Raw genomic sequence first — 12469 nt, forward strand, 5'->3', positions numbered from 1 at the left:
ATGTGCCCCCAAGCCTTACTAGCTGAGTTCGATCCCTGGACGGTGGCAGAAGAGACCTGACCCTAAATTTAAGTTGTCCTCTGACCTCTACATGTGCTATGACATCATAACCCCAAATTCCACATACACACATATGCATACAACATAAATAAAAATATAGTAAGACTTTTTTTAAAAAAAGAAAAACCACCTTCGGGCCAGAGAAGGCAGCCTGTGGAGGTTCTGCTATGTCCCCAGAACACTGGAGTCACATCTTTGCTGGAATGTATTTGTACTAGGCTAGGGACAAACCAAGGTGTGTTGGTGGCAGCAGAGCCATCGCCACCTAGAGGGCCTGAGATGGCACTGGCTCCCAGGAGGATCAGCTGACCTGCCGGAGCCCAGGGTTTGGAAACAAGCCAATGTGAGAGGAAACACAGCCTCAGTACAGTCCCTGCCAGGACTAGAACTTGTGAGTCAGCCAGCCTGGACCACTACAGCCTATGCATCTAGCGTGGTCTTTGACCTGTGGCCTCCTGCTCCTCTGCCTGCCTTTAGTATCTAAAGATGTGCTGAGGCAGCATGACTGGGAGGACCTGGGAGGACCTGGGAGGACCTGGGAGGACAGCCTCCTTGCCTGCCTGTTCAGCTGAGGACATCTGGACGCTCTGGAGGTTGTCCCTTGTCAAAGGCCATACTCAATGCATGACAGAGCCAAGATTCAGTCCCAAATCTGAGCAGATCAAAGCCCTGCCTGCTGAGCCAGCCCAGCTGCCTCCAGGAAGCTTCCTACTATTGGTCATGTCCTTTCACACCATATCCTGCCTCCTGGATGGGGTGTGTTCCCTGAGGACAAGGACTGCCCTGTGACAACAGAGGCAAGGTACAGGAAAGTGCTTAGTGTGGTGGGAGTAGGGTAGAGGGGACAATTTGTCTGAAATCTAAATCCAAGGTGTGTGTGTGTGTGTGTGTGTGTGTGTGTGTGTGTGTGTGTGTGTGTGTGTTCGTGTGCACACATGAACATTTGTATGCACAGGTGTGTGTGCTTGTGTGAGTATGCTATTCCTGGGTTGTGTGACGCTGTTCCTGGGGTGACATGAACCAATGTCTACTCACCTCAAATAGGAAACTGACAACAGACCAAAGTGTGGACACCACCAAAGGCCAACTTGGTGAACCAGTGAGTTTTATTGGGGTCACTTACGGGAGCAGAAATGACTCAAAGACAGCTGTGTCACCAAGGCCCACCCAGCATGGGTGACAGCTCACAAAGCTGGGAACCTGGAGCACTCTGCACAGCCTGCTGGCACCTCCACAGGTTGGAAAATGTCCTTCTCAGGCAGCTCAGCTGGTCTCTGCTTCTCCTAGACAGCTGGGCTTGTCTGAGAGTGTCTCCCAGCAGTTCTTACTTATATACTCTCAGGGAGGAAGGGGCCTAGTGGATCCGCTCAGCTTCAGGAACTTCCTGATGCTGTTTTTGAGTTGTTTACTTCCTGTCTTAAGGAGCTTCCCTAAAGAATGCGTGTTTTACCTCCTCTTAGAAAATCCTGTTGTTTAACCTCCCTGTAAACATACTGTGTCTTAGGAAGTTTCCCTCCAAAATGGGAGACTTTAACCTCAGGGGAAACTGCTGCACATACAACACATGCTCTGGGTTTGTGTGTGTGTGTATGTGTGTGTGTGTGTGAGGGAGAGTGTATAAGCGTTTGAATGTTCGAGTGACTGCTTGAGTGTATATGCCTGTGAATAAGGGTGCTGAGTTTGTGGGTATACATGTCAATGTATGAATGTGTGTGTGTGAGAGAGAGTATGCAGGTGTGTATGAATGAATGTGTGAGGTCTGATGGAATGTGTGTGTGTCTGTGTGAGTGAATGAGCGCATATGTGGGTGTGCAGGTCAGTGGGTAGGGTGGTGGGTGTGTCACACAACAACCCACAAGAAACTATGTTGTGACTACAATTTGTGTCCCTTGGGTCTACATGTGTGACAATTATGGAGGTAGGATGCTTGGGTTCACCTGACTCTTAGTGCCGGACAGACCAGTTCAAACACCCTCCATGGCTCCAAGCTTCCCACCTCATTCCATGCACTATGTGGTTTATGTGTGGTTCCTTAAAAGTTGACGTGTTAAAGGGGGTGAGGTAATAGAACCTTTAAGAGGAGGGGCCCATTAAGACGTAGTTCAATCATGGTGGTGCTACCATTAGGGTTAATGCTGGCCTCACTGGAGTGGGTCGGGTCTCATGGGACTTAGTTTCATTCCTGTAAGAATGAATTATTGCTGAGACAGGCACCTCCTGAGCCCTTCTTCTGCATACACAAGCACCCTGCAATGTCACCAGCCACCACATCCTCACTGGAGCTGAGAGTGAAAAAAAAAAACCTCTTTTCTTTACAAAACGCCTAGCCTTGGTTAGTCTGTTGTCACGGCATGAATGGGGACATTGTGGTAAACCTCCTCACCTCCCTTTGGCTTGCTGTCTCCCCTCCCAGAGCTCCGGAGACTGGCTCTCTCTGTACCAGACAGCTCAGATCTGCTCCCGGGCTGCTGCTCACTGAGCGTGCCTACCCGTGCCCAGCCTGAACTCTGAACCTGGAGGACGCCACAACCCTCCCCAAAGGCTTCTGGTTCCACACATTGCCCCCCAGGACTCCCCAACATGGATGGCTGGAAAACCGAAGATGGCCTAAAACCCTAGTACTTTGGAGGCTGAGGCAGGAGGATTTTACATCTGAGGCCAGCCTGGGCTTCATAATGAGACCTGTCTTAATAAATAAATAAACAGATAAATGAGTGGACGAGTAAATGGAAACAGAGCCAACTCAAGACCAATGGGTCTTTCTCTGCTAAAACCCCCAGTGATTCCCCTGTCGCCAAGCACTCACCATCTGTCTTCCGCACCCCTTATTCCCTCCGTCATAGCCGCACCCCTACTTAGTCTTCTGCCCTTGCCTGGAAAGTTCTAGATCCAGAATGTTCTCCAGCCTCCTGCTTTCTTCTCAGTCTTTGCTCAAACCCACCCACCCGCCCCATGTGGCCTTCTGCCAACCCACTTCAACACCCTGAGTCCTCTCCCCACAGACTCCGTCTCTGTCTCTCAGCACTTTGCCTCTCTGGAGTGCCAACACTAACCGATACTTCCTTACTCTGTTCCTCACACTCACGGGCAGAATGGGGGTGACTGGGGTGACCGGGGGGATACAGCATTTGTCTTGCTTGCCACACTCTATCTACAGGTCACATTGAAGCAAGTCTTAGCACACAACAGGTACTGAGTGAAACTGAATTGCATGACGGTATCTGAGGCCTGGCTGCCCCTCTGCCGGGACTCAGAGAGGTTAAGGATCTTGCTGGACATCACACAGGAAGGTGGAAGGCAGAGCTAGCTCACTAGCATGTTCTGCAAAGAGTCTCTTCTGGAGGAGCTGAGTGTCTGAGGACAGACCTCAGTCCTGCCTGACTTGGGGCCTGCAGCTTGCTGGGCAAGTTCATTACATCCCATGAATCTCCAATCCTCTGTGTGCAAAATGAGGCCGAGTAGGGCAGCTGTTAAACATGATGAGGACCCAGAGCACCGGGGCCTCCTCTGTCAGGTACCCCACACCACCACACCCCCAGCTCCTCTCCTCTGTGGTCAGAGAGGCAGAGAGGAGCTGTTGACCAATGAGGTCGGTTCACTGGACTAAGAATGTCGAGTGACAGTGACACACAGGCCCATTCGATCCCCAGGTCCCCTCCAGATGAGTGAGCTGTAAGACAGACTACGGCTGTTGGCCACCAGCTCCTTCACAAAAGGGGAGACTTCTGCCACAAATTCTTGGGCCAAGGATAAAGGGACAATCCCACATCTGCTGTTGGAGGCAACGACGGTACGCCCCACACACTCACACTGGGGACCCACAGGAAAGCAGTACCTTTTGATAGATGATAATTTGATAGATGAGGAAACCAAGGGGCATTCTGGGAGCCACACAGCAGGTGCTCAGCAGAGCTGCCCTAGAGTCCAGGCTTGCCCCTTGTCCTAAACAGCGTCTCCTTGCCCATCATTGTCCCAAGAACATCTTGGCCAGCACTGACCAACAGGCTAACGTGACTATGTGAAGTCCCATCAAGACATATTTGAAAATCAATACAGCAGCAGAAAAAGGAATGTTTGCAATTCTTCTGCCCCTTGACAGGTGGACAGTGATGGCACTTCCTCTGATACAAAATGGGAAACTGAGGACCAGAGATGTCTCCCATCAAAGCCATGGTGTGGGAGTGAGAACCAGACCCTTCCACCTAGTGCCTCCTGGGAATCCAGTGTCCCCTCTACCCCACCTAGAGACCCACTGGACTCCTGCCCCCCAGCAACGAGTCACCTCCTTATAGCCTGCTTACCCCTCTTCTTCCTCTGCAGCAGCCTCACTCAGGGTCTGTCCTCAAACTGGGGACCACACACTTCCTGTGGGTCACCCCCACGGCCCCACCAACTACCATGGTGCCTGGCGTGGTAGAAACTCAGGAAATGTAAAGGCAGTGAACGGATGAATGACTGCAGAAGGTGAGATCCTTTGGGGCTTCCAGAACTCTGGTGGCTTTTCCCCTGGGTCCTCGGACCCTCAGAAGACAGTGCTCAGTGCACTTTGTGGGCAGGCCTAGATGAAAGTTCTGCCTCATATCTCTCAGTACCTGGCTCTGCCATCCCTAAGCATGGAGGGAAAATCCATGGACGTGGACAGACAGACACACAAGCAGATGACGAGGGAAAGATGGAGGAGATACTGCCCTTGCTGGCAGTGCAGCAGCTGCTTGAACTCTCAAGGAGGATGGAGCCAGGAGAGGTCAGCGGTCCTAGCACTGGTCCTTTCTGGCAGTCTGCCACAGTCCTGCCTGGTGTTCATCCATGTCTCCAGATTCGGAAGCAGGCCCTCCCTGCTCAAAATCTTGGGCCCCAGCTACTGAGAGCCCAAGGGCACCCTCTTCTCACTGCCTCATGCACTATGACCCCTCCAGAGCGAGGTGACCAGCCTCTCTCCAAGACACTCCAGAAAGCGCCCAAGAGCCCTTCTTCAAGCAAGCAGACCTTTTGCCATGATGAAAATGATGGTCATGTATGTTGTCCAACCTGTTCAATGTTCAGCTACCCAGCAGGGCTCTTCCGGTCACACCTGAAAGGTGGCTAAGAGATGATGGACCAACTCATTAATATGCAAATTAAGTGGTTGTGGCTAGCTACTGATAACTGCCTTGGACAGGGCCTTCTGAAGTGTGTTTCTGAGTGGCCTCCAACCTGGCCCTGGCTTCAGTCCTTCATGCTGGAGCAGGGGCGCCCCTGGTCCCCCCTTATCTGGCAATAGTTATTCACTGTATCCCATCCCCATGACATCCCATAAAGCCCACATGGCCCACATATCTCTTGCCTTTTATTCCAGCATCTCCCAGAGACCCATTATGTACAGATTGTATTTATACACATATAATATACATCGTATATACGTATTCATATATATATTCACACGCCAGCCCACATGCTCAGACACTCACACATACATCCTTCCTGGAGGGGCACGGCCACCTCCGAGCCTCACTCAGCCCCAACAAAAGGTTCTGGGTTTAGCAGGCAGTGGTGAGGTTTTATGTTTTTTGCTTCAAAACCAAAACAAAACAAAAAGGCCATATTCTCCAAGTGTGTCCTTCCATACCCCATGACCCTAAAACCCCTCCCCAAAACATTCTGAATTTTTGTTTTCAAAGGTTTCCCTCTGCTCTTCAAGGCCTCAGTGGAGAATCCAGGCCCGTCTTGTGGCCTGTGCAAGTCCCTGGGGAGGAATCCAGGTGGGCCAAAAAAGGTCCCAGCATGTCTCCAGCGGTCCAGCTGCCCTGTGACGACCTCCAGATGGACAGGGTGGATAGCTATAGAGCCAAGGGCACCTGCCAGATTAGAAGTGTACTGTCTGTCTCGCTGCATGGGGCCGGCCGCCCACTCAGGCCACCTGGAGCACTGCCAAAGTGTCGGTAACCTTGCCCACCGGAGATAATGGCCACAGAACAGATCTCCTTGCGGTGGGCATCACGGGCACAGGGCCGGCTGCGTACCCAGACATCAGGGTCATCGGCCATCTCGTAGATGGAGCCATCCTCCTCACTGTGCTCCAGAGCTGAGCCATCAGGGGGTGCCGGCTCCCGCACGGACAGCACGGGCCCGGGGAGGTGGGCCGTGGAGCGCAGACGGTATTGAAGCAGGATGCCTTTCTTGCGGCTCAGCTCTCGGCCTGTGTGGCTATCAGGTGCAGGCACTGGCTCATGAGCCTGTCCATCTGGCTTGTCCTCCTCAGCCTGAGGCCCCTCAGCCTCTTCCTGGTCACTCCGCAGGATGTCAGGGGCCAAGATGCTCATGGCCACAGCCAGGAAGGCCACAGGTCCACAGTGACCATTGAGAGACACCATGCCTTTCCCTGTGAGAGCAGAGCAGAGGAGAAGGGCCAAGAGACCAGGTCATTAAGGGAGATAGCCAAGTACTGCTGGAGAACTTTCTGAGTGGGTTGGACATTTTTGTCTGCCACCTACATTGGCATCTCCCCGGAGGCCATAAGATCTGTCTACGCCATGCTTCATGGCATGTCTTTATAGAACGGGGCCTGTTGTGGTATATTATTTTAACTATGTAAAGATGTGTTACATTTGTTTGTGCTGCATTTGTTTAATTATGAAAAGATGCATTGCTGTTTCATCTTGCCTACCTAAGGCACCTGATTGGTTCAATAAAAAGCTGAATGGCCAATAGCTAGGCAGAGAAAGGCTGGGCAGGACTGGTGAGCAGACAGAATAAACAGGAGAAGAAATCTAGGCTCAAGAGGAGGAAATAGAGATGAAGAGAGGAGAGAATGAAGGAGATACCAGGGGCAGGAAGCCAGGCAGCCACCAGCCAGACACAAGAAACAGTGAAAGTCAGATGTACAGAAGGAAAGAAAAGTAAGAAGCCCCGAGGCAAAAGGTGGATAAAGAGAAACAGGGTAATTTAAGTGAAAAGAGCTAGCCAGAAACAAGCCTAAGCTAAAGCTGAGCATTCATAAGAAGTCTCTGTGTCATGATTTGGGAGCTGGTTGGTGGCCTAAAAGAAAAGGCCTGGTACAGGGGCCATCCTCCATCTCCAGGGTGAAACAACCACACGGATCACTTCCTCTGAGCTCCACCCAGAAAGCCAAGTCTTGTAACAAGCTCTGCAGCTCTTCCTTCCGGCCAAGCTCCAGCATCCACAGTGCATCCTGTCTGCATCCTCCCAGGGGAGCTGGCACCTAGCGACTCCTTGATCTCTCTCCACCATGGCACCCTCTGCCGGGACCATGGCTGTCCTGGACATTACCTGCCTCACGCATCCCCGTGTCCCACCCAGCCTGGGTCCTTCCTTGCATGCACAAATTGCTCTAAGCGAGTGCATCCTGAAGACAAGACACCCAGAATTCTGAGAGTCTAGAAGAGGGTAGAGGTCTGGCAGGGCTGACTCACGGTTGACTCCTCCCTCTCACCCCTATGCTTGCTGGCCGCTAGAGGAGACCACTGCCTTCCCTTTCAGGGCAGAGGCAAAGGGGACCAGAGCTCCAGTGTCTAAACACCAGGGCTTCCCTGACCCTGCTTCTGTTCTATTGGGCGTAGGATCACAGGTCAGGGCCGACTGGCTGCCACAGCTGCCACGGCTGCCACGGGCCCGTCATCCCCAGAGCCCACACTTCTAACTCTGATCCTCTGCCACAGAGACAGGCAGCAGGGCCCAGCAGAGACTCTGCCATTAATTGGGTGCCTCAGCCAACCCTCAGATTCTCCGGCCAGCGTTGAGAATCTCCACCCAGCTCAGAAAAGTAAGATTCAGAAGGTAGGAGGTGGTAGCCTGGGGTATTACTTTACTATGCCCTGGCTAAGGCGAGAGGGGCAGAGAGGCTGGACTCGATCACAAATCAGTAGGGATTGCAGATATCTGGGCCCAGTTCCCTCTCCTCCCAGTTCCCCCAAACCCACGGAGACAGCCCCAGAACCTTACCTGTGATCTTGGGGATGCCCTCCAGCCGGGGCACAGGCAACAGGACAATGACACCCTGGTCAGTGCCTACCCAGAGCAGACCCTGGCAGATGAGGAGGCTGGTGATACACAGGTGCTTCTGGCCTGCAGAGAAAGGGGTAACATACGCTCGGTTCATCCGGGTCAGGGAGCTACACAGCCCTGATGTCCCCCAAGACAAGTTGGAGGGTGCCATGGTGAGGACATGGGCACCCAGTCAGACCTCAGTTTCCCCATGTGTAAGTGGACTGCTGTGGGGACACAGCGGGGTAATGCCACAGGACACGGTGACTGGCCCATGTGGGCTCTGTGTGTCAGGGCCCAGTTGCCTGGCACCCAGGGCAGTTGGGTGTCCATTTGAAAGCCACACCCAGCAAGCCAGCCTGCAAGCCAATGAAGAGCAGGTGGGACAGTCTGCAATGGGCAGGGATAAAGTAGAAGCTGGCAGCAGTGGCATGTACTAGAAGAGGGCCAGGGCAGAGCCTGTGAACAGGCCTGCTGCCAGGTTACTCGAGGTAAATGGGTGGATGTGTAGATGGACAGACAGATGAATAGATAATAAGAAGGGTGGATAGGTGAGTGGATGGAAGAATGTATTGGGCAGTGGGTAGGTGGATGGATGGATGGATAGATGGATGGATCGATGGATGAATTCACAAATGCATAGATAGGTTGACTGGTAGATGAATAGATAGGTGAATGGGTAGATGAGTGAATGGATGGATGGATTGATGGATGGGCAGGCAGATGGATAGACAGATTGGCATGGGTGTAGATAGATGGACAGATGGATGATTAAGCAGTTATGGATTAATCAGTAAATGGATGGCAGGAGGGATAATGGATGGATGGATAGATTGGCAAATGGTAGATGAATAGGTTGGTAGATGGATAGATGGGTGAATAGATGGATGGTCAGATGATAAAAAGGGTGGGTAGATGAGTGGATGGGTAGATACACACACACACACACACACACACACACGCACACACACATACACACATACACACATACACACACACACACATACACACACACATACACACACACACACACACACACAGCTCTCAGATGGTAACACACAGTCACTGGAGGTGCATGGAGTAATATTTATAAATACTTAAAGGCACTAGACTCTAATACGCTAAGATCAGTTCCATCCCAGATACAAACCCCCAAAACAGTAAGGCCAAGGGGGAGCTGTGGCTATGCTGCCCCCCACATGCCTCACCTTCCTTTCCATAAGCTCCCGAGACCCCAAGACCAACAGCAGGAGGTACGGAGGCCTCACATCCTCATCCCAACCACAGCAGAAGCTTGACAAATGGAAGAGGGTGAAAGAGAAACCCAAAGGGACGACAGAGGTGAGAAACGACTTCATCTGCAGGCCTCATTCTGCGGCCCCTCTCTTCCGCCTCAAGGAAGAGAGTGAGACACTTCACAAACAGTCCAAAAGAAAAAATTTCTAATGGTGGATAAATATTTGATCATAGAGACTTAATACACAGGGCTCAGCTCACCCTGGCCATCTATCTGGAGATATACAACTTTTAAAAGCTCAGGCTCTCGGAGAACATTTTATTAATGACCTGTCTAGTTAAAAGGAGGAGGGAGTTTAGGTTTAAAAAAATGCATTAATACCAGTCGGGAACTCCAGTGGAAGGAAGGGAGCGTGATAAATTTTTTAACACGCCCTAAAAAAAAAAAAAAAAATCCACACTTAGAGGAAGAACAAATTTATTACTAATTATGCAATTATTTCATTTGGTGGTGTGGGGGAGAAGAAATACTTAAAAGCCTGTTTTAAATATCTCTAATAAAGAATTTAAAAATCCTGTTCAGCTTTTCTTCCTCCAGGGCACAGTGTGGGGTGGACAGGAAGCCGCCCTCTGCCCTCCGATTCCTGCCTCGGAGACTGACTCCAGCTCAGCTGGGGGGTTGGGAGTCTCTCTCAGCTCAATGGAGCTAGATACTCAGCCTGGATGACCAGGGGTGCCCAGGCCTAGAGGAGACCCAGGTCTGTGGAGGGCTCAGACGTAGGAAAGGGCTCCCTGTCTGCTCACACACAGCTGGTGCCTCAGGGAAGGTACTGACCCAGAGGCTCAGGGCGCACAAGGAGGCTCTGCAGGAGCCACCTGGCAATAGGTCAGAGTGACGGGGCATGAAGGTGACAAAGATAACAATACAAAGATAAGAATGATGACAGTAAACGTCCCTGTCAGGACCGAGGCTCTCTCCTGCCAAGAACTGCAGGGTGACAAGTGGGGATAAGAGAGTTGACCACTGTTTCCAGGCAGAGCAGGGGTCTATCAAGAATGTGACTCTGAGCTAGAGATCAGCCAAGCTCTGACTCAGCCCTGTATCCATAGAGAAACTGAGACTGGGGAGAGGATGTGCCCACCACCTGACCAGCAGAGTGACAAGGACAGGCCTGTCACACAGCCTCGAGGGTCTCTGCTCACATGACTTGGAAACAATGACACTCACCCGTGGCAGCTCCCCTTTAAAAGCCAAGAACACAATGCCTGGGGTCCTCTGGGATACAGCCATGAGCCCAACCAGAGCTGGGCTTCTCCACCCCCGCACCCCCACCCCCGCACCCTACTCCCGGGATCCTCCCACGCACTGGCCTCTGACAGCTGAAGTCACTGTCTCTCCCTTTACTCTGCCCTGACTAGACAAGACTCCTAAGATTTTCAAAACCTCATAAGATTAACCATTTTTTCCATTGTTCCATTATCTTGAAATAATTTAGCTATCAAGATAAATGCCGAAGTAGTTCTATGATACGGAGAATTTTTTATTATGTTGTATAATGGATGAAACTGGTCCGAATCCCAGTCCTGTCCCGTCGTCCCCCCCCCCTTTCCCTCTTTCAGGAAATAGACTCAAAGTGGAGGAAGGGGGAGGAGAAGGCAGGAAGGAACAGGACCACAAACAGCACAGGGCTTCTGATGCAGGGGAACGGTGCAAAAGGGACTGTCCCCACCTCAGCCACGTGAAGCACCTTCCTAGCCATGGGATCTACCCTCAGGACTGTATCCCAACACATGGAGGGACCAGAGCACTCAGTGGCTACGCCCGGACTCGACTAACTCTGAAGTTGGGTATGTGTGTGATCCCCCGCACTTCCCATCATCCAGCAGGACTCTGAGCCACTGCATGACAAGGCCTATGACCCTGCTGAGGAGACCTATGTCTGCATCTCTAACTCGGGGACCATCTGCAGCTTGGGGGCTTAGAGCACAGTGTGATGGCCATCAGCAGAGCCTTGCTTGGCACCGGACTCTGGTAGACTGGCAGCTCTGAGTAGATAGGCATGGCTGCTGCCTAGCTTGTTAATGGCCACCTGACCCTAGGTGATGCCCTGACTAGCCAGGTGGAAGTGGCAGCCAGGATGATGTCTGGAAATAGGGATCAGATCTCAGGGGAGGACAGAGGCCCTCAGACCCCAAGGCGCTGGCCAGTGAGCCTTTCCCCAGTTCAGCTCAAACCCACGCCCAGCCTTGCCCCAGCCCTTCTACAGGACCCAGGTAAAAGTGTTGCTGTTTCCCTAGCCCCAGGGCCAGTTTCCTAGGTGACAAACCCAGCCCTGCCTAAGGATGTCATCCTCTTCAACTAGTCCCAGGTCAAGTGGACTGGTAGAAGCTGGGACAAGGATAGAAGCCGAAGAAGCTGGTACCTATAGCTCCATGGGTAGCCCAGAAGCCATTTGAAGGGAAAGTGGACCACAGCAGGCATCTGCCCAGGGTCTCCAAAGCAGCCCTTCATATGGGCAGCAATGGTGGGTAGGGATGGAAGCCAACTCCACAGGGATTTCAGGAGAGAGCAGTAAGGTGGGGTGTGGTATGAGACCCAGTGGTAATCCCTCCTCCCTCACCCCCTCATCTCACGGACAGCTTTGTAAGAGGAAGTACAGTCCCCTAGAAGTTGCCATCCAAATTCTTCACCTTTACAGTGTTTCCAAACCTGCTGAATAACAAATGTAGAGGTTCTCCTTCCTTCTAGAAAGTTCTACAGAAAGAGACAGATGGAGGCCTCCTCTCCTGCCCACAGATCAGAGGCAGAATGAGGCTTTGGTTGACCTGAGCATTGGGACGGTGTAGACAGCCTGGGTCCCCTGCCCATGTGTTTTTGGTACCAGTTCTCAGCACCTGAAAGCCTACCAGCTTACAGCCCACTCCTGAGCACCTAGAGTGCTGGGATGTGGTCCAGGGGGCAGAGGGTCAGGAATGGAAGCTTCAGTAGGACAAGCCTGGGCATAAATCCCAGCCCAGCATCTTCCCATCTACCATGAACCAGTTTTAAGTCTGACCAAGGCTACCCTGGCAGTTAATGAGCTGGGCTGTCCACTACACAACCACCCGCTGCCATCCATGAACGTCAGTCCCCTCATGCCAGCCCCAGCTGGTTTCACAGCCTCGCCTGGCACGAGGAAGGGGGTCCTCCTGA

At 52.1% G+C, this 12469-nt stretch overlaps 1 protein-coding gene across 11 annotated transcripts in view; it reads right to left on the reverse strand.

Moving 5' to 3' along the window:
* Positions 1-5373: 5373 nt before the first annotated feature.
* Positions 5374-12469, reverse strand: part of Arhgef10l (Rho guanine nucleotide exchange factor 10 like) — a 153013-nt gene continuing 145917 nt past the window's right edge. For all 11 annotated transcript variants that reach the window (XM_076565558.1, XM_076565557.1, XM_076565559.1 and 8 more), the window contains 2 exons: positions 7999-8121; positions 5374-6418 (listed from right to left, as the gene is read on the reverse strand). In XM_076565558.1, coding sequence (XP_076421673.1) covers positions 5877-6418; positions 7999-8121 — 665 coding nt within the window. In that variant the 3' untranslated portion in view covers positions 5374-5876. The remainder of the gene's footprint in view (positions 6419-7998; positions 8122-12469) is intronic.

Source organism: Peromyscus maniculatus, chromosome 2 (assembly GCF_049852395.1).
Source record: "Peromyscus maniculatus bairdii isolate BWxNUB_F1_BW_parent chromosome 2, HU_Pman_BW_mat_3.1, whole genome shotgun sequence".
Classification (NCBI taxonomy): Eukaryota; Metazoa; Chordata; class Mammalia; order Rodentia; family Cricetidae; genus Peromyscus; species Peromyscus maniculatus.